General features: G+C 39.9%; 1 protein-coding gene across 7 annotated transcripts; it reads left to right on the forward strand.

Annotated features, from left to right (window-relative positions):
- The first annotated feature begins 630 nt into the window (after positions 1 to 630).
- On the forward strand, positions 631 to 26,065 carry LOC148658614 (homeodomain-interacting protein kinase 1-like). Of its 7 annotated transcripts, XM_088640042.1 has the most exons (18): positions 631 to 930; positions 1,044 to 1,130; positions 1,861 to 2,552; positions 2,922 to 3,295; positions 4,066 to 4,189; positions 5,707 to 5,826; positions 7,177 to 7,263; positions 8,182 to 8,366; positions 9,154 to 9,304; positions 9,976 to 10,183; positions 10,313 to 10,431; positions 13,367 to 13,501; positions 19,134 to 19,297; positions 20,221 to 20,400; positions 21,363 to 21,551; positions 22,570 to 22,775; positions 23,427 to 23,557; positions 24,301 to 26,065. In XM_088640042.1, exons 3-18 carry the CDS (start codon positions 1,863 to 1,865, stop codon positions 24,769 to 24,771), a joined length of 3,534 nt encoding a protein of 1,177 aa, XP_088496168.1. In that variant the 5' UTR covers positions 631 to 930; positions 1,044 to 1,130; positions 1,861 to 1,862; the 3' UTR covers positions 24,772 to 26,065. The 7 variants fall into 7 exon arrangements, with proteins under 7 accessions (XP_088496168.1, XP_088496165.1, XP_088496166.1 ...); XM_088640039.1 differs by lacking the exon at positions 1,044 to 1,130; XM_088640040.1 differs by lacking the exon at positions 1,044 to 1,130 and having other exon boundaries at positions 21,366 to 21,551.
- The last annotated feature ends 281 nt before the right edge of the window (positions 26,066 to 26,346 follow it).

Below are 26,346 nucleotides of genomic sequence, written 5' to 3' on the forward strand. Positions count from 1 at the left end.
GGAGTAGGATTTCTCTGCTGGCTGCAGGATTTGAACCAGCAACCTTCCAGCCACAGGCGCAGGTCCTTAGTCACAGAGCTACCTTATGTGTAAGAAGAGATGCAAGCAAGACCTCTTCCTCTTATGTTATTACAAACCTTTATATTTATATGAAGTTCAAAGTATGTCAAGAACTAAAGACCTTCTTGGATCACGATACGTAGAGATTAAATTGTATTTGACATATTTTAGGATGTTACAAATAAACTACGACACAAAATATTATCTAAATTATACATTTAAACGTGGTGTTAAAAAGACCAGTAATGCAAATTATATTAGATTGGTGCTGGTCAGGATTAGAGTTAGGAATATCCCAGACGTAAACAGTTAAAATGCAGTACGGGTAAAATGCTTTATGGCTGAAGCACGCATTAAATATCATATTAGCGTTCGCTGAAGAAACATTCGAGGTAGAAAAGAAAGAAGCCGTATTACAATGTCTCCGGAGAAGTCTTTTAAACTATTTTTCACTTTCTATAGTTTCTATACCATGTAACACCAGATTACTGTACCTACTATGCGTAATTGTTTTGTGTGCCCTTGCTTTCTAGATTTTACGGTAACGCGGAAGTGGGCGCTTTAATTCTTGCTCGGAAGTCTAATCCTCTTCCTGTGCTGCATTGCAAGCGATTTTTCACTGGGTCTTAGGTGTTTACATTTACATTGTTAAAGAGATCGTTTCTTTGTTTTTTTTAAAGTACACTTTGAGTATGAAACGCAATCTGCAGTACTCGGAGGTGTGATGGACAGTTTCCAAAGTGGATGGATGGAGTTACTTCTTTCGCAAAGTGAAAAACAGAGAAAACAATGACGGCCTGTTTCCGATAATTCGGCCTGGCCGCACAAATCACTGAGATATGAAGACGAAGACTAACTACACATATCCAGGTACTGAAAGTATTTATTTTTTGTTTAATTTGATACATATATACAGTTTTTTGTTTCTTTGATATTTTTTTTTCTGACGGGAGGAAAAAAGAGTAACTCGCCTTCTTTTGCAGGCGAAGATGTTTTTTTCTGAAAAGGGTTTCGATTCCTTTACTTCAGTCTCTGCTTTGATTTCCATCCACAGTTGATATGAATTGACAGTAAGTAGAGTTAGTTATTTTTTTATGATAAGATATTAGCAATCGAATTGGCAACCTTATAACTCACCCTTTAATAGTGGTAACAAAGCTATAGCTTTTTCAGTATCTGCGGTGAGATTAACTGAACGATGCATTCATAAACTATCAAGACTGCATTGATTAATTATTTCTCCATTAACTACGTATGGTTTAAATCAATTAACAAACGGCAGGATTCGAGTTCTTATTTTAACATTGCTGTCTTAAGGGTTTCGTTCACTTTGCGATATTGCTTATTTTCCTAAACCACTGCGTCACTGAAACTCGTAGCCCATCGCTTTGTTTTCGTCTCCTTGCCATTTGCTTAGCAGAGTAGCCCAGTCCAATTCTGACCCCCCCCCACTACTGCACAAGTGCGCAGGCTCATTACGTCACTGAAGGAGCGACTGAGTCTTCTAAGGAATTACATGTTAAGTGCACCTTTTTTAGGGAAATTGTTATTTAGGACAATGGTGATATCAGGATAACCCCATTGCACGTTTTCAGCCCTTCTGTTGTTTGAAATGTATGTATCAGTGTTTTAAATCATAGCTTCTACAATTAAAATTCTACAAAAAAACAGAGCTGTCTGAAATTTAATGTGTAAAAGAGGCAGTCATAACATGCATTTTAGGGTTTCTGCTAGCACTGAGGCCTCTTTTTTTCTGGATCGGTGTGGATTACAGACAATTTTCCTGTTCTTTTGCCCCAGGTATGGCTTCTCAGCTTCAAGTCTTCTCCCCTCCTTCGGTGTCGTCCAGTGCCTTTTGCCGGGTGAAGAAGCTGAAGGTCGAGAGCTGTGCGTGGGAAGTGACAGGGCAAGTGGGGGAAAACAAATTCTACCCCCTGAGTAACTCCCAGGAGGACTCCTCTGCCCCTGCTGCCAGCTTTAATGCCCCCGTCACAACTTACAGCTCTGCCAGCCTCCTCTTTCCACCTGCAGGAGGGTCGCGTGGGCAAATTGTTGTGCGAGCCGCCGACAGCACCGGCAGCCTCTCGGGGCCCTCCAGTCGTCGCGGCAACGATGTCGCCCTGCGCGACGCTTATCAGAAATATGGCCTGAAACGCAAGAGCGAGGAGGTTGATAAGAGTGGGAGTGTGCAGATCTTGGAGGAGCTCTCGGCGCCGGTGGTTTCCAACAGGACTGGCACGGTCACCACCACACAGTCCATAACCCATTCCACCTCTACGACAAAGAGCAGCAGCTCCAACAGCGAAGGGGACTACCAGCTGGTGCAGCACGAGATCCTGTGCTCTGTCACCAACAGCTACGAGGTGCTGGAGTTCCTGGGCCGCGGCACCTTCGGGCAGGTAGCCAAGTGCTGGAAGCGTGGCACCAATGAGATTGTCGCCATCAAGATTCTGAAGAACCATCCTTCATATGCGCGGCAGGGTCAGATTGAGGTGAGTGGAGGGGGTTTGATGTGAACTTTGACACAAGGTTAATCAGAGGGGATAAAATACATCGTCTGACCATGAATCAGTTCTTTGTTTTAAGATATGCAGAATGCAGGTTAGTTCTTAAAATGATTACCTATTCTCCATTCCCATGACTGTCAAGGTACCATCGAATCACTGTGCTTATTAGGAAACCAAGGAAGAATGTTAGTTTCTTAAAGCCCTAAGTTGATGGAACTGTTTAGGAGATTCAGTCTTCCTCAGAATGTCGAAAATGACTTGCGTAGCATAAGAGTACCAATATCAAGTCCTGACATTGATGTTCTTAATGATGATGCTAGTCTGATGTTCTTAATCAGTAAATTCCTCTTTCAGGTAAGCATCCTAAACCGGCTGAGCACAGAAAATGCCGATGAGTTCAACTTTGTGCGCTCCTACGAATGCTTCCAGCATAAGAACCACACGTGCCTGGTGTTTGAAATGCTGGAGCAGAACCTGTACGATTTCCTCAAACACAGCAAGTTTAGTCCCCTGCTCCTGAAGTCCATTCGACCCATCCTGCAGCAAGTGGCCACGGCCCTGATGAAGCTGAAAAGCCTGGGGCTGATCCACGCCGACCTTAAACCAGAGAACATCATGCTGGTGGACCCTGTGAGACAGCCTTATCGCGTCAAAGTCATTGACTTTGGCTCAGCGAGCCATGTGTCCAAGGCCGTTTGCTCTACCTATCTACAGTCCCGCTATTACCGGTAAGCCTGAGCGTCCAGAATGCACACCATGGAACTGCTGTGCTGTTCGATGTTTATTGCATAGCAGCTTCGAATATGTATTAAAAATGATGAAGGAGCTGTTAGAGGAAAAACATGCGATTGTTTTGTATAGTGGATTTTGCCACATTGGTCACCTGAGGTCATTTTTGTTACAGATGTCCCACAAGTAAAATATGGTTCAACATGTATGGTCTTCAAACAAAGAAAATAATTTTGTTTCAAGGAAAAACAAGCGAAGTCAGCACTGAAAAACACCAGCAAGCCTGTAGCACCTTACATGGCAAGCAAACGGCTAATTACGTTACATTCATGTGAATTTCTTTACCAGCTAACTAATAATTACCCGCTTCACCTCTAATGTGGCTATTTACAATTAATTAGAGGCTGTATAGCAGTCTCTTTTGGCAGCTTGGCAGGGACTTCAGCCCCTTCTTCAGCTGACCTTCTCCAAACATGCACTGATTAGTTTTGTATCAGTCAAATTTCCACCCCACCTTCCTACTCGACTGGTATCATACAGCAGCACTCAGTGGCATGTTCTGCATGTGATCTGGTAATCTTTAGGTCACAGGACGAGTCCCTTGTACAAACAGATGCTTTTATGTGAAATGACCACAGTTCCCAATTAATAATATAAGTAATATTAATTACAGATTTTTGATCCTTCCTTAGTGTATTTGGTTTTTCTGAAACGGTCTAAGTCTTGTAATTTGAATACATACAACAGTGTCATTCTTTTTTGTGTATAGGGCACCAGAGATTATTCTAGGACTTCCTTTTTGTGAAGCAATTGATATGTGGTCACTGGGCTGTGTGATTGCGGAGTTGTTTTTGGGGTGGCCACTGTACCCTGGAGCCTCGGAGTATGATCAGGTCAGTACTGTTACCTACTATTTGACTTTCCTAAGCCAGTGACACTTAATACAAAATTATTGGGTAGTGAAGAAGAGACATCTTTAACCTGTTCACTGAAGTGCAAATGTACCTTGCCGGGAAATAGTGTGTACGCATTTTGACAGACTCTGTAAAAGTGTACTTTTGTCCAGTATAAATAGGTGAAAACAAAACCAAATATCAAACAAAAAAGTGTTGAGGTCAGACGATGCCTGCATTAGCAGTAGGGTGATAAACACATTTTCAAAAAAGCAAAAGTCGTGCCGGAGCAGAACTGTTGTGCATCTGCACACTTTGCTTATCACATTATTCTTACATTTCACCAACTCTTTTAAAGCTAAGAGAGCTGCATAGAAATAATGGATTTTCAGATGCATAAAATCAAATAGAATTACCTTTGCAGTTGCAATCACAATACAGAGAAATCTGGAAAGCAAAGAGGTTTTAATTGTACAAAAACTCTAATGCAGTGGAGTTGTATAGGGATAATATTATTACAATTGTCTGATTCTTTAGTGATCACAGTGTCATGAATATAATGATATAGTGTAGCTCTCTACTCTTAAGCAGTCCCAGCTATCCTGGTCAGTTAAAACTTAAAATTTTCTATTTTTTATCCCTGCTTGAGAAAGGAAAACAAAGCTGCTGGAACGGACCTTGTTTATCCCATGTGATTAGTCAGCTCTTTCCTGTCTTTCCTCTTTCCTGTCACTAAAAAAAGCGACAGGAAAGTCGCTTTTCAGCCTTTAATTGCTACTTATTCTGTTCTGAATGTGAATTTAGAATTTTTTCAGCTTTTGTCCTGTTTATAATTTGGTGCCCAGAAATGAATGTGTGTGCCATCTAATTAAAGCATTGTGCTGCTTTACTGTTTTGTATATCAAAGTGCTGTTTCTTCACTGCTTCTCCACAGTTCTTGTAGCTGACCCTTCTAAATCTGCTGTAGCACCTAAATATTTCCTTAGTGTGATATCCAGTTGTGCAGCCAGAAATATTTCTGTTTTCATTCAGTCATGTCAGTTGGCATACATTTTATAATGCATTTTATTGGTCAGGTAACCGCCCATCTGTATGGCTATTTTTTGTTTGTTTTATGTTTAAAGTAGAATCTGGAATTAATTTCAGTGGCTCATTATAAAGGCTACCGATTTCCTGAGTTTTACACTAATGCTGCTGAAGGTGGTGACAACTCCTGTATATTTGCAAGAGTATATCCACAACTTCTGGCAAATTCCTTAACATTTTTAAAAGATGTTTGACGTATATGTGAATAAGTAATAAAGTTCCTTCGGTTAAAAAAAGGATGTAGAATAAATAATAACTGGTGGTGGTTGCTAAGACAGCACATGCACAGTGCAGAGTAGAAGTGACTTTATTGCCTCTCTAAATCTCTCAGATGACGTAGAATTATCAAACTGTGAGTATTGTTGGGTATTGCATTGCTATATTTATGTTTTAGTGAAGTTTGTTTTTGGGATTATCTCTTGTTTTTGCAGATACGATACATCTCGCAAACCCAGGGATTGCCCGCAGAGTACTTACTGAGTGCAGGGACCAAAACCAGCCGTTTCTTTAACAGAGGCCATGATTCCAGTTACCCTCTTTGGAGACTAAAGGTAAAAGGGCATGTGTCCATCCATCCATTTTCTAACCACTTGAACCAGTACAGGGTCACAGGGGAGCCAGAGCCTAATCCAGCAAGCCAAGGACAGAAGGCAAGGTACGCCCTGGACAGGATGCCTCTTGATCACAGGGCAGACAGACCAAAGCACAGAAGCCAATTAACCTACCAGTATACAGCGACCTTGCAAAAGTATTCAGACCCTTGACCAATTCTCTCAATTTACTGAATTACAAATCCTACATTGAAATTTAGTTCTCTATGATATTTTTATTTCGAAGCACTGAAACTCAAAATGAAGTATTCTAATGTGACATTGTTTTATGTTTGAAAATATTCTTAAGAAAAATAAAAAATAATTCAAATATGCTGTTTGCGTAAGTATTCGATTTGAATATTTTGTAGAGCCAAAATATTTTGCGTCAATAACAGCTTAAAGTATTTTGGGGTAAGTATGTACCAGCTTTGCAGACTGTTCAGGAGTGATTTTAGCCCTTTCTTCCAGGCAGATTTGCTCCAGGTTGTTCAGGTTAGTCGGATGACACTTGTGCACCACAAGTTTCAAATAGCGCCTGCAGTGCACTATTCAAATAGTGTCTGAAATAAAAATGTCACAGAGAACAAAGTTTCGTTGTAGCATTTGTGGTTAAGTAAAATGACAGAATTGGTCAAGGGTCTGAATACTTTTGCAAGGCGCTGTATGTTTTGACTGGGAGGAAACCAGAGCCCACAGAGGGAGCCCACACAAACCTGTGGAGAACTTGCAAACTCCACACAGGCCCCCTATGTTGTGAGGCAGCAATGCTAACCACTGCACCATCTGAGTAAGGGACATGTGTTTATATTTTTCCAGGAAGTTATCTTGTTTAGGAGATATTTTAATAGCCATTTTCATAGAACAAAAAAACTCTTTCTATTCAGTTAATTGAATTTATTATGTGTATATTTGGGTGTTTTCTTGACAAATCACGGGACCTTTTCATGTTTAAATAACAAATGAATTAATCTCATAATTTAAATGTTTATTGAAAAGTAGACAAAGTTTGTTTCAGCAAAAGAGTTCAGAAGCAACTGTTTTCAGACTGGTGTTATTAGGAAAGAGCTGGTCTTGGCTGTTTGCCTAGCACTTCAAAAGAGTCTGTGTCTGAACTGTATCTCTTAACAATATCCTGACGCACCTCTTGGCAAGTAAACAAGAGTCTTCTATCTCCGTTCAGATCCAGCTACCTGTGCTGATTCTGGTTGAGATTAGCTTTAAATCCTTGATCAGATTTCCCTTTTTTTCTTGAGTTTGTGCTGCATCTATTAATGGTTCCTTTGTATTCCCTTGTGCTGCTCTTTTCAGACACCAGCGGAACACGAAGCAGAGATGGGAATAAAGTCGAAGGAAGCCAGGAAGTATATTTTCAATTGTTTGGATGATATGATGCAGGTAATTAATTTAGCCTTTTATCACTGTGTCTAAAGATAATTTTTCATTTTAAAAACACTTGACAAATATATATGGCATAAACTGTATATATGGCGAATATATCAAAGATAAAAAAGCAGCATAACTCAATAACGATGCCAGGCCTTGTAGACAGTTATAAAGTCAATGCTTAACACAATCCTGAACTAGTGCTTTTGACTTAATGCAGTTCCTCAAAATTTTGTGCAAATCTGAAAATTAAATAATTAAAAGGCTGTCAGTATAGAAATACATAGGAACTGTGTGTCTTGCAGTGGCCTGTGATTATCTGATTTGCACCGTAATACAGTTAATACTCTAGTGAATGAACGTTTCACAGTTAAGTCATGCGTGTCAGACAACCTGATTTGTCATTTTCAGAACAATCCAGCATGAAGATCTGCTTGGGGAAAAAAGAAAGATTAGAACATATTCCCGATTCTTAGAAATCTATGTATCGGTACTGAAGCCATTAAGTTACTGCAGTCGGGAAAAGAACACACTTAAATAAGGATTTAATTTTTTTTTCAGAATCCTTAAGAGAATGAAAGAGGTGACAAATCTTATTCATTTGATTGGTCAGCAAACAGAGGTCTAATAAATGCATTGTAAAGCTTAAAAATAACTTCCCTGGATTAAAATGTCTCACTATTTGCTATGTACTCAAGCATTTTTTATTGCTTCTCTGCGCTTGATAAAGTCATAGAATGCTTGTTGTTTGTCCATGGAGGTCATGCTCATTTACACTTAACTGTTTTCTTTGGAATTGTACAGTTTAGTGTCATGAAATGGAAATACTCGTCATGAAACATGATCTAGAAATTAAAGGATGTGACCAATTGAAAATACAAAGCATATAAAACTCTCTGTTGTTTCCTGTTTTTTTGTGTGTCATGCAAGGTGAACATGTCCACTGATTTGGAAGGAACGGATATGCTGGCTGAGAAGGCAGATCGGAGGGAGTTCATTGATTTGTTGAAAAAAATGCTGACCTTGGATGCTGATAAAAGAATAACTCCGATGAAAACTCTTGGCCACTCTTTTGTGACAATGGCTCACCTGCTGGACTTCCCACACAGTTCCCAGTGAGTGGAAGTCCTCTTTAAGTGCCCTTTTAAGTAAGGGTGGAGATTATGAAGAATTCTTCAGTCAACTCAAATCAGGAGACTCACAAAATGACTGTAGCACATTAACACTAGAACTATTAAGAAGAGGTCAATTATCAGATGTAATTTAGAAGGCACATCAGATCAAATGTAATTACAAACAAAACACCATTTTCAAATGAACAGTTGTGCAAGCAACCCTTCAATACTTCAAAAATACTATGCTCAATTTATCCAGAGTAACAAGCAATTACACAGTTATGTGTACATTCATACAAAATTTTTAAATGCAACCTAGTCGTTTAATTATTGAGCAAAGTGTAAGTTCATAAAAACATTTCAAGAAATATTTTGCATCTCCCATTAAACAAATATGCTTTTGTGTCAGTGAAGAGTAATCTGAGTAGCATTATTCATGGAGGTGAAAGGGTTTTCAGCTTTCTTTGTGCCTTTATCACACAAGTCTTTTGCAAGGTGCATGTTTATCCGAAGATCTGTTTTTAGTGCATTTAGTTGCCTGCTGTTTTCTTCTACTTGCGTCACTGAATGTGTTCCGGTATCCAGGCTGAGATACCCAGTGCCTTGCAATTTCAAACTGATTAAATTCCGTCTACTTGAATTTTCTACACTTCATCCCCTGCAAAGCCAAGGAATTGGTTTACTGGACCAGGTGCCACCTTTCCAATGACTCTGCAAGAGGTATTGAGTAACATTGTGCTTTTCTGTTTTGTATAGACTGCCCTAAATGTTTTCTTTTTCCCTTCAGTGTGAAGTCCTGTTTTCAGAACATGGAAATTTGCAAGCGCAGAGGGAATAGCTTTGACAACGGGAAGAGCATCTTTAGTACAAACGCTGCACAAAACACTGCCAGCAACCTCACTGTGACATTTGGCAGCCAACTTAACCAGCACAATCAGGTAGTACATGTTCTGTTCCCCAAAGCATTTGAAGCAGTTGGCTTACATCTGGATCAGGCTTAAAGTTGGTATAATATAGATATCAGTCAAGCTATCTCTAGCCAGATCAGTATTGAGATGGGAGGCATTCAAAGACTTACTTTTGTAGTCTATGGCAATCTCTCCCTTACTTCATGAAAATCCAGCTCTCCAGTACTGAGGTCATGGGTATTACAGATTGCCCTTTCTACAGGGGAAGGTTTTCTAATCCTTGGCAAAAAAAAGGTTGTAATTGTTTGGGGTTTTGTTGTATGTTTATTTTTTATTAACTACAGCTGCTTTTCTATCTGTTGGGTTGACACATGCTTCCACAAATGACATGTCCAGGGCTTCACATATAATCATTGGATCTGAAAATAAGGCACTAGCTTATAATTATAGTTCTAGTTTTCTTTTGAGTTTTCCTGGAACATAATCATTTTTTTAGGAAATATCTGCCCTGAAAGGTCTCCTGTCTATTGACTGTCTAACATGTTCCATAAATCTGTGCTTTTATGTGGCATCCTTCTTGTGGTCAGTCCAGTTTCTGCATGACCTCAGTTTGCATGTATCAGTTTTGTTCAGTTGATTGAGTTAACTTCTTCCCTATTCACACTGTGATTTCTGTTAAATGTCTGCATGTTTCTTTTCAGGTTCCTTCTGCAGGTGCGCCGTCTCTCTCTCTCACCAGCACCAACGTGCCACTTCTGAGTTATCAGCCTGCCCTGTATCAGCAGGCTGCGGTCAGCATCCCGGGCATCACACAGCAGAGTGTTTCTCTGCAGGCCCGACCTGCCCAGCTGTGTGCCCAGACTGAACCCTTCCAGCAGACACTGATTGTGTGTCCTCCAACAATCCAGGGTAATCTGACTAGATTTAGATTGCTTTTTAGTAGATTTTGTTAAAGTTGTCAGATTAATCTGAAATAATAAATAATGTATATGCATAGTCTTTTGTATAAATACCAGCTCAATTATCTTTCTTTTCTAGGGCTTCAGACATCCACTAAACATTCTGCCTTTCCAGTCAGGATGGAAAACACTGTTCCTATAGTTCCTCAGACACAGTCTGCGCAGGCTCTGCAGATACAGCCAGGAATGCTCACACAGGTATGACATCTGGATGCATTCAAGGGACTGCGCTCAAAATACTCTCACTCTGATGTGTGTTCTGCCAAGATTAATTCACAGCATTTGACCGTGGCACATGTTAGAGAAAGATGAGGAAAGCATTTGAGAATGATATTGTGGCATTGTGCTACCAAGTGCAGTGCTAAACTGAAACAAGTAGTGGTGGAGAGAATTGTTTAGCAACTGCAGAAGGTTTTCTGAATATTATTTTCTCGATAAAGGAAAGCAAACAACATGTAGTCATACTGGGTTCTTCCCAGAAGAGCACAGGTAGGGCCAGTGTTTTCAGGCAGTGAGCAATTTTGGATTTCAAAAGCTTTACATTTTGAAAGTTGCAAATATATTGCAGACGATCATATGAAAAATGTGAATTGGTTACAGCACCAAACTCTATATTTCAGTGTTTTCAGAAGCACTCATATGTAGAAGTAATTTTTTAAGCTTAAATGATATCATTTGCATATAAGATTGCTTGGAGCACCTACCTATACCATTGAGATCTAGATAGTTTTATTCAACAGGGTAACTGTAAAGGAATTTCGTGATTCAGTGATCAGGTATCTGAGAAAATGGAAGTATTCTTATTTCAAAAACCAATGGTTTAACAAAATAGTAGCCTACTTTAACCTACAAACTCATTACACCTGCATGTACAGGTGCTTATATAGTATTTCGAGCAGCTAAATTTATACATTCATATATCGCAATCAGTTGAGCTCATTTTTTATATAATTTTGTCATCAGACAAATAGAAATCAAGGGATGCAAAACCACATTAGCTCTACAACCACTAAGCTCAAAGAAACCTACAGTTTGGGTGATTTAACTATGGTAATTCAACCCCTATACTCTAGATGCAATCACTTCATGACAGGACACAAGAATAGTAAGGAAAGAGAGAGGCTCACAAATGGAATAATACATACAAATTATAATAATTATTGTTCTTGCCCATATTATTTTACTTAATTTTTCAATTATTCACTTCTGGTGTGTGGTTGTGAATGATTCACAAGTAAGGTGGTCAAGTAAATTGAAGCATAAGGCCATTTTGGAAACTCATTTCTGAAAATTCAGGTAATTATGGTACCATTCAGAAAGCACTCTTCCTGTTTTTGAAACTATGACAGTGTAGCATTAATGAGGATGCTATCACACATCAGAGCAGCTTAAAGACCTCTGTGTTTGCTGGTGCAATAGCCTGACCACCCCTGACTGAGACACATCTATAGCTTGTCATCTCTTCTCTGGTGCGCTGAGATGAGCACTTGACTTGGGATCCTTCTGAAATCTGTGGCTTGTACTAGTTTTGTGTTTTGGGCATGCCTTTTCATGTGCCTGCGGTTAATCCATTAGTATCGGACACAAACTTCCTTTCTTGTTTTTTTTTTCTAGTAACATGGGGAAAAAACCTTGTGTATTAACTTTAGCTGACAGTATGACATATAAACACCACATTGTGTCCATCGGTGGTGTTATGTGCTTTTTCTGTGGTCACCAGTGACTGGTCATCGTGAACACTGCCTGCTCAGAGACCATTCAGACCTCAGACTCATGGGCCGTGTGGAACGCTGTGACGAGTTGTGATTTTGTATGTGCAGTGCACTAGTGACCGGCAGTCCCTGTCGGTGGCCAGTGGTGTGTCTCACTTGTCCGCGATGAGGCAAATCTGTGGTGTGTTCTGTTGTTTGAAAGTTTGATAATAAGGGGTGGAGTGCCTTGGAGATTTTTTGTTACTAGATGTTTACCTGTTTTGATTGTGGTGCCTAAGCTGCTCTTTTGTAACAATTCAGGCACATCTGGTATTCATCACAGTCTCTGGCTTTACGAAAATGACTTTTAAAATGCAGGTGCCCCAGACAAGGTTCTGTGACCATACAGTTTCTCAGGTAGCAGTCGCCATAGCCCAGAAGTCTTCTGTTCAACTATGAAGATGTGGCTTATTGTAGAAAAAATCTCTTGTAATTGTGGGAAACAAGTATAATAATTTACTCTTTTGTTTTAGTGAAAATGATTAAATTAGGTGCTTGGAAATTGGGGGATAGATGTATAATGAAATTTTTGACAAGTATATGCAGTAGGACTTAAGTTCTGCTTGTGTCTAAATGACTTTCATAACTATTGGAAACTTAATACTTTATTATTGTCTCGTATGTTAACCTATATTAAATCACCAGATTTGTGGCTATTGAAGACCTTTGTCTTTCCAAGCTGTGCCTTTGAAGTTTGTGTTGATCTTGGCTGTTGCTGGCAATCCAGATGGATTTATTAATTGTGCCATTCTATCAATGTCAGTAGCTTTAGTATCTGCAGACACTGTTGTTTACATTATACGTTGGTTCTTCATAATGAGGCTTCCCTGAACTGAAGTACACATTTTGTTAATTGAAAGAGAATGTTGAAGCTCACGTTTTTTAATTTTGTTTTTACTTTATTTTTTACTGGGAATGATTCTTGTAGGAAAAATGTATGTTATCACTCCAGTCCTAACTAAACAGAGAGGAAGATCTTGTTGGGCACCATGTTGTGCTCCTGAGCAATGTTCTTAACTTCCTGGTGCTGGTTCCAGCATTCCAATTTCCAGCTGTCTTCACTCACATTGGATCGGCTAAAATAATAATATGATGATTTCGCTTTAATTTGGAGACCACCAGCAATTGGTATTCTGGGATGAGTGGAATTCATCTTTCTGCTTTAGAGATTTAAAACAAAACAGCTGCTGCATTATTTATCAGAAGTACACAAAGTTTTTCGGTGGGTATCAACACCTGCCAACAAACCCCCCCTCTGGATTTGTGGCCTTTCTTTTCCCTGAGTCTTGTTCCCCGGAGTGGCGGTTGCTGAGAGATCTCCTCCAGGACTGAACTCCGTGCTCCACGGTCATGTGGATCTAACTCACACACCTCCTCTCCAGGGATCCTGCTCCCCACTGATGGTGGCCACCTTGAACCCACATGTTGCCACAGTAGCGCCGCAGTACTCGGTTCCCCTGGCGCTGAGCTGCGCGGCAGGAAGGCCGGCCCTTCTAGAGCAGACGGCCACTGTGCTGGTAAACTCCTCTCTGCTCCGATGCTGTTTCTCACACTAACAGCTTTTTTTTTTGACGCCAGTGTATTTAATCCTCCTCCTCTCCTTTTACCCAAGGGGCTGCAGAGGGCATGGAAGCATGTGCTGAGTGGTGTGCCTCCTGTTTGTGCTTTTGCTTGCAGCTTTTATGTCCATAGCCCCCAGCGCCACTCCATTGCTCCCCTCCCCCAGTAGAAATCAGAGAGCTGGAAGCAGAGCCACACCCTCTGGGTGCCAGAAAGACTCAAAGCTCAGGGCTTCACCTTAATTCTGTTTAAAACCCTTTTGTCTGAAAGCCATGTGGTCGATTTCAGGACATTCTGGAATGGCGGTTTTTACAAAATCTTTACAAAAAATATTTATGCCCACATTTGAAATAATGTTGCCCCTTTCTCCCTTATTTAACAAGGTTTACGTTTCTGTTTCCAAGTATTGTTTTTGAGTGGAATAATATGAACCTTATTGTCTGTCTTTAGGTATTTTAGGGACCGCTCAGTGATCGGCATGGCTGCTTGGCATGTGCCCGCTCAGAAAGAAAGCGCTGCTCAGTTCTTTGTCCCTGTATTGTTTGTCTGTCTTCTGGAGTGGCATACCAAAAGTCTCATTCGTGTTTTGTTTTTCTCTCCAGATTAATCAAATCTTCCTTCTGTGCAGGTCATGACCCTGGAAACCAGCACATCATTCTTATAGCAGCACTTGGACAAACTCGGTTATATACCCACACACGTGCAAACATGCATAAGCTTGAACCCTTCCATTTCAATGCCATATGCCTAATATTTTAATATTATATTTGTTATGTTCCAAAACAGTGTAAGCAAACCTTAAGATCTTTTACAAAATAAGAAGATCATGATGTAGTGTATTGTGTAGAAATGACTGAGCATGTGCTGATAATGGAGCCTTAAAATGAGTTTGAAAAAGGGACAGAGTGCCATTGCAGGCCTCATTTTGGGTGCATCTAATCTAGGTAATGAGAATTAGATCTGGGGTATCCACCTCCCAGAGGTGCGGTGTGTTTTCTTGTTTTGTTGGTGTTTGTTTGGCTCTTAGCTTAGGTACTTCACTTTAGGCTCCCGAAATGTCTATACTACATCTTGAAAACCTCTATTTTATCATAACCTATGAAAATAAACTCATCAATCTAGAACTCCCACTAATTATTTTAATACTCTGTTTAATACTCTGTTTGATACAAAAGCCAATAAAGAAGGAATGAGTGATGACACTACATAATTCTGAATTATAAATCTTTTTTGTGGAGGGACAGAGCCTAGAAGCTATGAGCAGCAGGCTTGTTTAAAGTAGCACACAAGAGAATAGTGTGATGGTGCGCTTTTATTTTTCCTCATAAGTATATGAAGAATTCCTGTCTGATTTTGTTTTCAGAATAAAATAGTGATGCAGAATGGTGTTTAGGGAAAATTTTAGATGCCAAATAGCAGTGAATAGTTTTATCTTAATTAGACTGCATACAGAAATGGAGAACAAGTAAGTAAATTGTCCTTCTAATATGCTAATTTCCCGTAAAGGTTATTAAAAAAATAATTGTAGATTAAGCAGAAAATGTACTGAATGGCAATATTATTAAAATAGTCTTCAAATAAGTAAGTTAAAATAGATTGAAGAACAATTCAGGCTACTGTTAAATACTATTGTAATGGAGACTAGATTACTATATGACCAAAGAGCTTTTAAAAAAGTTGACTTGGTTGGACTCCACTTTCCAGAAGGGAGAAATGCTATTTCCATGTTTTGTGATTCTGCCCCATATACAGTATTTTCAGTCGGTTTAATGGATACATTGTGTATATCTCTAAATTTGTGCCAACCACAAAAACTCTTTATATATATAGTTTCATGCATTCTTACTAATGCACACTTAATGCACTTAAAAATAAATGAGTGCATTACATAAAATAAATTTGCTGAGACTTTAAGTGGTTTGTTTAATGATAGTGCAGTAGTAACTTATTTTATCTTTGTACGGTCATCCTCCTTGCTTAAGTTCTTGTGACAGACCCATGAAAGGTATTTTACTTTTGTTTTGTTTACTGCGGATAACTTTTTCAGAGAAATAGAAATGCTTCTTTAGGCAGGCTGTTCCTGGGCTAAGTCTTCCCCTTGCTTAGGTTTTTTTGTGTATATATATATGAGACCCCAAATGAAGATGGCTCCCAATTAAGGCATTTAAAATAAATTGGTGTATTGATTTGGAATCAACATGGTGACATCAGGGAGGGGATTAACATTAAGATATTAATATATGAATATGTCCATGTGCAAGTCGGTGGTAGTGCTACTGCAGTGTGAATGTTATTAAATTATAGCGCATTATTTAACCCAGTGATGTGTAGCACATGTTCGAGTGCATTTTCACAACATTGCAGGTGATAAGAGGCCACTTGGCCCATCTTGCTTGTCTGGTAATTTAGTCGCTAAGAACATTTTTAAAATGTTGTCCAGTCAATTCTTAAAAGGGCCTAGAGCCTAGAGTTGTTCCAGACAGTCCCATTTTTCTGTGGAAAGAAGTGCTTCCTCTTCAGTATCCTAAATAATTTCACTTTTAGTTTCATTTCTATGTTTAAGCCCATGGTGTTATGTACAGTGCCTTGCGAAAGTATTCGGCCCCCTTGAACTTTTCAACCTTTTGCCACATTTCAGGCTTCAAACATAAAGATATAAATTTTTTATTTTATGTGAAGAATCACCAACAAGTGGGACACAATTGTGAAGTGGAACGAAATCTATTGGATTTTTGAAACTTTTTTAACTAATAAAAAAATGAAAAGTGGGGCGTGCAAAATTATTCGGCCCCCTTGCGTTAATACTTTGTAGAGCCACCTTTTGCTGCGATTACAGCTGCAAGTCGCTTGGGGTATGTCTCTATCAGTTTTGCACATCGAGAGACTGAAATTCTTGCCCATTCTTCCTTGCAAAACAGCTCGAGCTCAGTGAGGTTGGATGGAGAGCGTTTGTGAACAGCAGTTTTCAGCTCTTTCCACAGATTCTCGATTGGATTCAGGTCTGGACTTTGACTTGGCCATTCAAACACCTGGATACGTTTATTTGTGAACCATTCCTTTGTAGATTTTGCTGTATGTTTGGGATCATTGTCTTGTTGGAAGATAAATCTCCGTCCCAGTTTCAGGTCTTTTGCAGACTCCAACAGGTTTTCATCCAGAATGGTCCTGTATTTGGCTGCATCCATCTTCCCCTCAATTTTAACCATCTTCCCTGTCCCTGCTGAAGAAAAGCAGGCCCAAACCATGATGCTGCCACCACCATGTTTGACAGTGGGGATGGTGTGTTGAGGGTGATGAGCTGTGTTGCTTTTACGCCAAACATATCGTTTTGCATTGTGGCCAAAAAGTTCGATTTTGGTTTCATCTGACCAGAGCACCTTCTTCCACATGTTTGGGGTGTCTCCCAGGTGGCTTGTGGCAAACTTTAGACGAGACTTTTTATGGATATCTTTGAGAAATGGCTTTCTTCTTGCCACTCTTCCATAAAGGCCAGATTTGTGCAGTGTAAGACTGATTGTTGTCCTATGGACAGACTCTCCCACCTCAGCTGTAGTTCTCTGCAGTTCATCCAGAGTGATCATGGGCCTCTTGGCTGCATCTCTGATCAGTCTTCTCCTTGTCTTAGCTGAAAGTTTAGAGGGACGGCCAGGTCTTGGTAGATTTGCAGTGGTCTGATACTCCTTCCATTTCAAGATGATCGCTTGCACAGTGCTCCTTGGGATGTTTGAAGCTTGGGAAATCTTTTTGTATCCAAATCCGGCTTTAAACTTCTCCACAACAGTATTACGGACCTGCCTGGTGTGTTCCTTGGTCTTCATGATGCTCTCTGCGCTTTCAACAGAACCTTGAGACTATCACAGAGCAGGTGAATTTATACAGAGACTTGATTACACACAGGTGGATTCTATTTATCACCATCAGTCATTTAGGACAACATTGGATCATTCAGAGATCCTCGCTGAACTTCTGGAGTGAGTTTGCTGCACTGAAAGTAAAGGGGCCGAATAATTTTGCACGCCCCACTTTTCATTTTTTTATTAGTTAAAAAAGTTTCAAAAATCCAATAGATTTCGTTCCACTTCACAATTGTGTCCCACTTGTTGGTGATTCTTCACATAAAATAAAAAATTTATATCTTTATGTTTGAAGCCTGAAATGTGGCAAAAGGTTGAAAAGTTCAAGGGGGCCGAATACTTTCGCAAGGCACTGTATAGTCAGAAGGGGAAATAGACCCTTGGTTTGACCTTAACTCAAATTCTACGTGTTAGAATTTTAGCAAATCTCCTTTCAGTGATCATGCTCATACAACAAGGAATCGTTTGTTGCTTTTCTTTCTAACGCCATGAAATCTTTTTGTATGTATTGACCAAAACTGACCACCGGATTCTAAATTAAGTCTTACTAGTGCAGAACTTTTTTTTAATTCCACACATTTTGGTATATACCAAATTGTTCTGTTTTTTTGTTACTTTCCTACATTGCCTTAATGTGGACATAGACACATCTGGATGATAGCCAGACTCATGTGTAACTTTGCATTGATACATGTTGGATTTCTTTTACTACACATCTACCTACTCCATTTTTGTCTTATGTTCTTTGTGATTCTGTGTCCACTCGTTTTGTGGTAGCCTCTCCCATTTACTGCAAGTGGTTTGCTAACTGTATCCATATAGAAGTTGTTGATAAAGATGAGAAAAGGGCAGTGGGTCTAAATGATTGCCGTGGTACTCCACATGTGAATACGTGACCTTGGATTACAAGGGGTCTTACCAGAACTTACTTGGAAGTCTAGATATGTCATATATATTAGTTATTCAGTGTTCTTATTACTTATTCTAAAAATTAAATCCTTTAGCTAATCTAAACCTTTTTAAAATTCATATTACCAAATAGTATTCCTCTGTTTAAGCCCAAAGTATAATTTCAATTACTTTTGCAGTAACAGAAGTAAGATTGTCCAGATTTATAATTTCTGGTTGAATTCTATCCACCTTCTTACAAAACAGTGTTACTTTTGCAATTCTGAAGAGTGAGCTAAATTCTTCTAGTTAGGGGTCTATGAATAACATTCTTCAATTACTGGGCATATCCTATCAAAACTTTTTTATATATTGTTTTTTTTTCCCCATCTGTAGTACCTCAGTGTCGGTTAAAATAAAATTGCCCAATACAGATTAATCTTGTTCCACAACATCGAGCATGCTATTGACATCTTCTATTGTAGAAAACTATGTGGAGTTTTCGTTTAATGATTATTAATTCATCACATTCCATTATTAATCCCCTTAAATCTTGTAGACAGTTTACAGCAGCACATTTGTTCATTGTAAACATAAAATAAAAACATATCCCAAAACACAACATTATGGAAACCACAATGGCCATCTTTGTCTCCTTTTTATGAGGTTGGATGGCAATGTTACTTTTCTGAAACTCTGTGGTGCTGTGCTTTTTATTTCTTAAAATAGTCTTCGGGACAGTTTGTGTTTTTATGTAGACAAATGGGATATTAAAGCTTCTGTAAGATTCCCCCCCCCCCCTTGTTATTCAGAAATGATGATAATATGAAGTTTTTCTTGTTTACAGCAGGCTTGGCCCACAGGAACTCAGCAGATTCTTATACCATCACCTTGGCAACAGATGTCTGGCATTTCGCTCCATAATACTGTCCAGCCAGTCATCACTGAGTCCCCTATGGGTGCTATCCTCTCTGACAACATGAGCTCTGGGCAACAAATAGCCAACTGGAGGTGAGCACGGGGAGCTAAATCCGTTTATTTAAGGTTTACTTATTTAGTATTTTTCAGTTATTCTGATTCAAATGCTGGGGTTGCTGGATGAAACTGACAGCCAGTGTTCGGGAGAAACTGGAATCAAAGATAAATTGTGTAGATGTATATTAAGTTCTTGGCTTTATGCGAAGCGTTCATTCTAAAGCAAAAGTCTTCCGCCACAAATAATAGACACAAGACAAAAAAGTTTTAACAGTTTAGATAATACTCACTATGACTCAATGGAATGTGTGATATGTTGATGTTAAATATATCATTTTCAAAAAGTCTTTTTAGTAATGCAATAAGAACAAAACTTTATTTTTACTATTTTAGAATGGAATAAGAAAATAAACATTGTGGCTGCATGGAATGAAGGTTAATGTATCAAAACCCAAAGAGAATTAAAAAAATGACTAAAGGTTTGTTTCACATAGGTTCAAGATCAGGTTAGTACTGAGTGTAGAGTAAGGCACATCTCTATTAGAAATTCGATATATCATTTTTATTGTAATTGGAAAATTTGGAACTGTTTGGCCTGAAGGAAAAACCAAAGAAATGGGTTCAGAGCCAAGCACAATCAGGATATGAATAAAATATATGAAAAATCAATTAATATCCATATGACCATAGACTATTTAGTTTAGTTTAGGGTTTTAGCCAAAGCATACAGAAAGAACTGTGCCAAGGTACTTGAACACAACATATAATGATATTATACCTTTATAAAAGACACTTCTTTCATATGTAAAAAGTCAGTTGTGTATAAACAGCTGTAAAAGAATAAAATGTGTCTTTTCAGCATGTGATCTGAAAGTTGCACAGTGATACTGCCATCTCTGTTTATGTTCTCGGTGTGTTCTTGTGATTGTTGTGCAGAAGCTCAGTTTACTGTGTTTTAGGAGCTCCCATGGTGGACAGTACAGTGGAGTGATGCAGCAGGCGTCTGTTCTCGGTGGCCATGTGTCTTTGACCACTGCCACCCAGCCCCTGACCACAGGAGCAGCGTCTGCTGTGAGATCCCAGCAAGGAGGGACCTCGGGGAGGAGGGCCAGAGCGCGGAACACGGACAACAGGACCAGGTGCGGTAGGCCACGCTGCTAGCAGTCGGGCTTTGGGTTAGTTAGTGAGCTGTATTATAAGTGGAAAATGAGTTACCAGGTAGCTCAGCCAGCAGAGATGCCCATACGGTCCAGATGTGGTCTGTTCGAGTTCCATTTTCTTACCACTTCATCCAGTTCAGGGTTGTGCAGGAGACGGGGCCTACCCTGGCAAGCAGCACAGGGCAGGAAGCGCTGGGAACTCGACTGCAGCTCATTGCAGGGCACACACACACACACTCACGCCAGGGCCAGTTTTCCCAGAAGCCAATGAACCTACCAATATGTCTTTGGGACTGTGGGAGGAAACTGGAGCACCTGGAGGAAACCCACAAAAACAAGGGGAGAAAATGCAAACTCCATGCAGATAACACCCCTGGTCCAGAACTGAAAACCAGGGCCCAGCACTACAGCAATGGTAACCACTGCCCCACAGTGCCACCCTAACCAAAGTGCCAATGAGGTTAAATTCTGAGTATTAGTTGACCGGAGTCATCTCACATATTGGTGTGATGTTAGTACCAGTCACGTGCTGTCCAGCAGCGAAGCCATCGAGACATGCTCTCCTTCTCCAATCACCTTGAACTCTCCCCGATGTCTCTGATGTTGTAGCTTATCAAAAGAACGACTTTTTTTGCTGTGTAGGAAAGCATTTCTGCATGTCGTCATTCTTACTCTGCAGCTCTATCCATAAGCTGTGTCTTAACAATTAGCAATTTCCTTTTATTATCATTTTAAAAAAGGTTTGTCGGTGCCGATTAGAAAATGTGGATTCTATTTTGGTGGCTGAACCTGTCTTAATGACATCAATACTTCAGCACTTCTTAAGAGAGCATAGTTTAGTAAGTAATTGGAGAATAATCAGTAATGAATTGTAATTGGATTTGGCATCTTTTTTATTATTTCCTCATATTATTTCACTATTAACTCTTCTGTGTTTCTAGCAGGGTTATGTCTCTACTGGAAACTGTGCCCCCTGTGGTACACTGCAGCCCCCTGTTGGCAACACCACCATACAATGCTGTGGTACCACAGCCGATTCTCATCACCGATACACCAAGCCCTGCTGTCAGCGTCATCACCATTCACAGTGACACAGAGGATGAGGATGAAAGGAAGTTCTACCCTAGCAGGTGAGATGGCATTGTTAAGTGGAGTTAGGTTGACCATCAGATCTGTTCTTTTCCTAGGTACAATCGATTGTAATTTGTGTGGTACATGGAGATGTCATTTGCTCATAAGGGCCTGTATACGTGGTGATTCTTTTATGAAAAGTGTCCACTCAAGGTGCAGGTGACCCTTTGCAATCTGAATGATGTGGACTTGATCCCCATTTATAACACTAGTGTACTCTGAGGGCTGAAAGCTCTATCATTAGTGAAGTAGGGAGCTATCCAGGCCATTATCTTACAGTACCCCAGCTCAGTGTTTGTCCTCTTTCCGATGTGATGACTTGATAGGGACAACTCTGAGGAAGCCACTGGCTTGAAGTGAAAGGTGTAGAAGAGAAAAAAAAACAACTGGCCACTCTGAATTTGTTTAATTCAAATGTATATATTGATGTTTAACTGTAAAACATCTTCTGATTATTACCAAAAAATACCATAAAATACCTATCTGTACAGGACGACATAGTTAGAATTGTTCAAACCATAACTCTTTCTGCTACTCAGTGTTTTCTGTTCTTTTTTTGAGGGGTGTGAACAACTTTGGAGGGCACTGTAGGCAGTGTATGATCTCCACAGTACAGAGGAAAATGCACTCCTGATGTGAACATTTAAAATGATGTGAATGCAATCATTTTTTTCACTCCTTGCTCAGATGGGAAAATATAAAATATGATCATAACAATATAGAAGAAAGGTTTTCTCTCCTGCTTCATTTTTTCCCCCTTGGTTCATAATTTTTCTTTTTTTTTAGTTTTGAGCAAATAATTTACTAAAACACAAACAAAACATGTTTACATCTTTTCAAATTTGCCCTGCTGGCATTTTTCCTCTCATTCTTGCTGCAGAGACTGAGCTTATGTCTGTATAGAACAGAGAAGCCTAATTTGATTAGAAAAACAATGTGCATTGTGATGTCAGGTTTTTGTCTTTTGACTGTATTGTCTTTTACTGGCTGTCAACTTGTTGCTGTGTTGTTTGACAGCTATGCAATGAAACAGCGCACTGAAGTCATCAGCTGCGTCACCGTCCATGATTCACAGGACTCGGATTCCTCGCATGGCAGCCCATCAACCCCAAAGCACCTGCCCAGCTTTGTCGAAGCTCCGGCAAATCTGTCGAAGTCGCTGAGTATCATCGTCCCTTCGGTAAAAATGCAGCCAGAAGAATCTAAATCTTCAAGAATTCCAGGTTAGTGGGATGTTCCTTTTTTTTTATCAAACTCATTGGATAAAGATGCTTGCCAATATATGTATATTTATAGTAAATCCCATAAAAATTGTGATTAATGTGCTTAGTTAATGGTGATTGTAAAAACGTCAGTGCTTGTGAATAACAATGGCGGCCCAGTGGCGCAGCCCTTAGCGTTGCAGCTTCACAAAGGAGGCCTTGGGTTCAGTTACTGGGCTGCTATCTGTGTAACATGTGCATGTTCCACCCTGGTGGGAGTGTGTGAGGGTTTTTGTGTGTGTGTGCCCTGTGGGGGGTGGACTGGCTTCCTATCCAGGGTTTATCCCGCCTCACATCCAGCGCTACCTGGGATAGGCTCCGGGTCTCCGTGACTTGGTGAGTTGGATAAGTGGTAACTGAAAGTGGATGTTAATAACAGTTTCGTTTGAACCTTTTCTTCACTTAATAATTACCACTTTTATAGAGCAATATTACTGAAGTAACATTGCGTCTATAATAGCCTGGTTTTCATGGTGAGCAACAATTCTGTATTTTAGAGCACACTTAAGTCTCACTAGCCCTGTGATGGAGCACAGTCTGGTGTCTTGTTCCACACTTACAGATTGATATAAGAACAGATAAACATTTTGATTTTTTTTTTCCTTTTTCTAGGGCAGTTTGCTGGTGTTTGCAGTAAGAGTAAGAAAGCAGCTGTGCAGCAAACATGCACTTCAGCATCCTCCAGCAGTAGTTGCCATCCACACACTGCACCCAACAGGATCCAGCCACTCAATCTCAGCCAGGTGAGCCATGAGGGCAGAGAGTCAGACAATGCAGAGGGGCAAGGGAATGGAGTCAATTGAAGGATCCTTGGAATACTTTAACATAATTGAACATTTCTAGACTGGAACAAAAATTACTGCAGGAGCATTTGGTCATGGTGTTCAGATTTGTAAAAAAGGATGCGCAATCATAAACCTTTAAACTTGAAGTTAGGAGTTCGGATTGTGAAAAGTGGGCTTTATTGTTTGTTCATTTATTTATTTATTTTTATCTCTGCTAAATTAATACTTTAAAAAGTGCCAAATCTTAGCAGTGCTGTGATTGGTAGCAGTCCTCTACTTCAGGTTATTAAATCTGTGTGTCTTGAGTAGACATTTTCAGAATCTGGGTATAGTTTTATGGTATATCTGAAAACAGGAGAGGCATTTTTACTCCGAGAGAACCGAGCGTATGGAGCAGGATACCCACCCATGTAATTAAAGCTGAAATCTGGCCTCTTGTAATAAACAACTGGGTGAGATCCTCCAGTCAGTTAGCATTTACTAGACAGGCTCAATAGACTGAATGGCCTCCTCTTGTAGGTAACTTTTCTGAAGTTCTTAATGATCTTTTTTGTAAAGCACAGGTGTTTACATTCAAATTGGAGTCAGTACTTGTGCAACATAGAAGGAAATGGAAGAGCCGGTTTTACCTTGTTCTGGGAGATGTATTTTTAGGACTTTCGGTGCGTCTGTTGAGCTTGTGTTGATTGTTTCCCTCCCAGGCTCAGCATTCCATCACTTCGTCCCAGGCCCGGCTGAGCGGCAGTTCCTCCCGCAGGCAGCAGGTATGCCCTACAGTTCCCCGGTCTGCTCAGGCACACTATTACCTGCAGAGCTCACCCCCACAGAGCACCATACTGCCTCCCTTCAGCTCTTCCTCCAGCCTGAGCAGCCAGCCCCAGCTGTGCTCCTATGCTCCTTCTGCTGCCCTGGCACCCGCGTCTGCAGCAGTGGCTCAGCTGCTGGCGTCCCAGCAGGGCACGTCTCGGCATGTCGGCGCCAGTGCCAGCTTCATGCCCCATACTGCCGGCTTGATCCAGAAAGACCCTTCAGCTGTGGGGCACAGCCTTCTCACAGCTGCAGGTCTGCCAGCTGCCCAGTACCAGCACCAGTTTCCCACGTCTCAGGCCACTGCCGTCTACAGGGGCTACCAGATCAGCCCCAGGAAGATGACCGAATTTCCTTACCTGTGAGGGGAAGGAGGAGTGTGGTGGGAGCCATCCTTCTAGACCTCCATTGAAGATTTGTCACCGCTGAACAAACTGTTCTGCCGAAACTGAGTCTTGGCTTCAAGTGGGACTTTGTGTCTTTCCTCCTCTTCTCATATATTGCAGGGACTAAACTATTTTTAACTGTAGTTTCTAATGCTCAATTGTGTGTAATTTTTAACACATTGTGAAATGTTAAACCTCATTAAGAATTTTATGCTTTAGTTGGTTTTATGTTGCTTTTTAGAGGTTCATTTTGCTCTTACCAACTCTAATATTTATTTTAAAAAGTCTTAGTTAATAACTGACAATTTTTAAAGGAATATTGACAGAAATGCATTGAACGTTCCGTTCTCTTACTGATGGCGGTCTGTCAGTTTTTTAGAAATGTAATGTGAACAGTCTGAAGCTCTTTCTTCAGAGAGTGCATTAACTCCTTACTTTATACTTTAATTACATATTTGAGTCAGCAAAAATAATGTGCACATCATCAAAAAACCCAAGAAGGAGAGTTTTCTAAGGTTTGTCAGCTAAGAGCCACAAAGAGAATATGCCTTTTACACAAATAGGGTTACACTCTCCCAGTAGTCAGTGTAATCTCTTTTTACAAGATTGTCAATTTTTGCTGGAGAAGATACACTCAACCTATGCAACAGCTATTCACTTGTAGTCACTGTTCCAGTCTCCATCCAAAAACTGGGTTACTTCTAGGTTATTTACAAAGGCTTTAGACTGTTTAGTACTGTTTCGTTATATTTCAAGTTTATCTTTGTTGTGTATGGAATATTTATCAAGTGGAAGTGCACTAAATTTGTGACATATTAAGCCCTGTTGGAATTAAGAACATTTTCAAATGGATACAATATTAACGACTTTGCTTCTTCACCTACTGAACTGAAGAATGTTTTTTCATAACAAAACTCAATTGTGGACTTTGGAGCTGGACTACAACCCTTTTTTATTTGTTCTTTGTAAGTGAAGTGTGCTTTTAATTTGAGGATGTTGTCCACCTTGCAGAGCCAAAAGGTTTCTCTGTGTTTTTTTAAACAAAAACGTTTCATTGCACATTTCATGCAAACTTTAAAATTGTTGGAGTTTGTTGACATTAGTCCTAGCTAGAATTCTTGGAGTATCAAATTGGAAATAATAATATAGGTACAACCAATGTGTGTGTTTGTGTTAATTTACTGTAGGTCTGTGGGGGAGATTGGACTCTTTGCTGTCGATAGTGTACATACTGTTAGACTCCACAAATAAAACCAAACACAGTTCTGATCAATCCAGTCGTGATTTCTTTATTGTAATAAAGAAAGGAGGTTAAGTGGTTTACTGCTCGTGTCTCACTCGTCGAATTTCTTACAAATCCATACATTTTCAAGATTGGTCAATGAGTGTGATACCTTATAAGGTGTAAACGAGATCAGAAAGTCAGGCAGATGGCTCAGACCAGCCTGGGGCAATAAATCCAAAACTCTTGTTCCCTTCATATTGTTAAATCTAGGTGTAAGATACACATTAGCTCTATACGAGAGAGTGCAAACTCTACACCTCGGCCTGCCA

This window comes from Lepisosteus platostomus, chromosome 7 (assembly GCF_059453375.1).
Source record: "Lepisosteus platostomus isolate fLepPlt1 chromosome 7, fLepPlt1.hap1, whole genome shotgun sequence".
In the NCBI taxonomy this organism is placed as follows: Eukaryota; Metazoa; Chordata; class Actinopteri; order Semionotiformes; family Lepisosteidae; genus Lepisosteus; species Lepisosteus platostomus.

What these genes read in the sequence shown, in the direction of transcription:
- LOC148658614 (XM_088640039.1), top strand. Translation starts at nt 900, where the DNA reads ATGAAGACGAAGACTAACTACACATATCCAG. An exon ending in GACTTCCCACACAGTTCCCA is followed by an intron (nt 8,367 to 9,153) that starts GTGAGTGGAAGT and finishes TTTTCCCTTCAG; the next exon opens with TGTGAAGTCCTGTTTTCAGA. An exon ending in AGCCAGGAATGCTCACACAG is followed by an intron (nt 10,432 to 13,366) that starts GTATGACATCTG and finishes CCTCCTCTCCAG; the next exon opens with GGATCCTGCTCCCCACTGAT.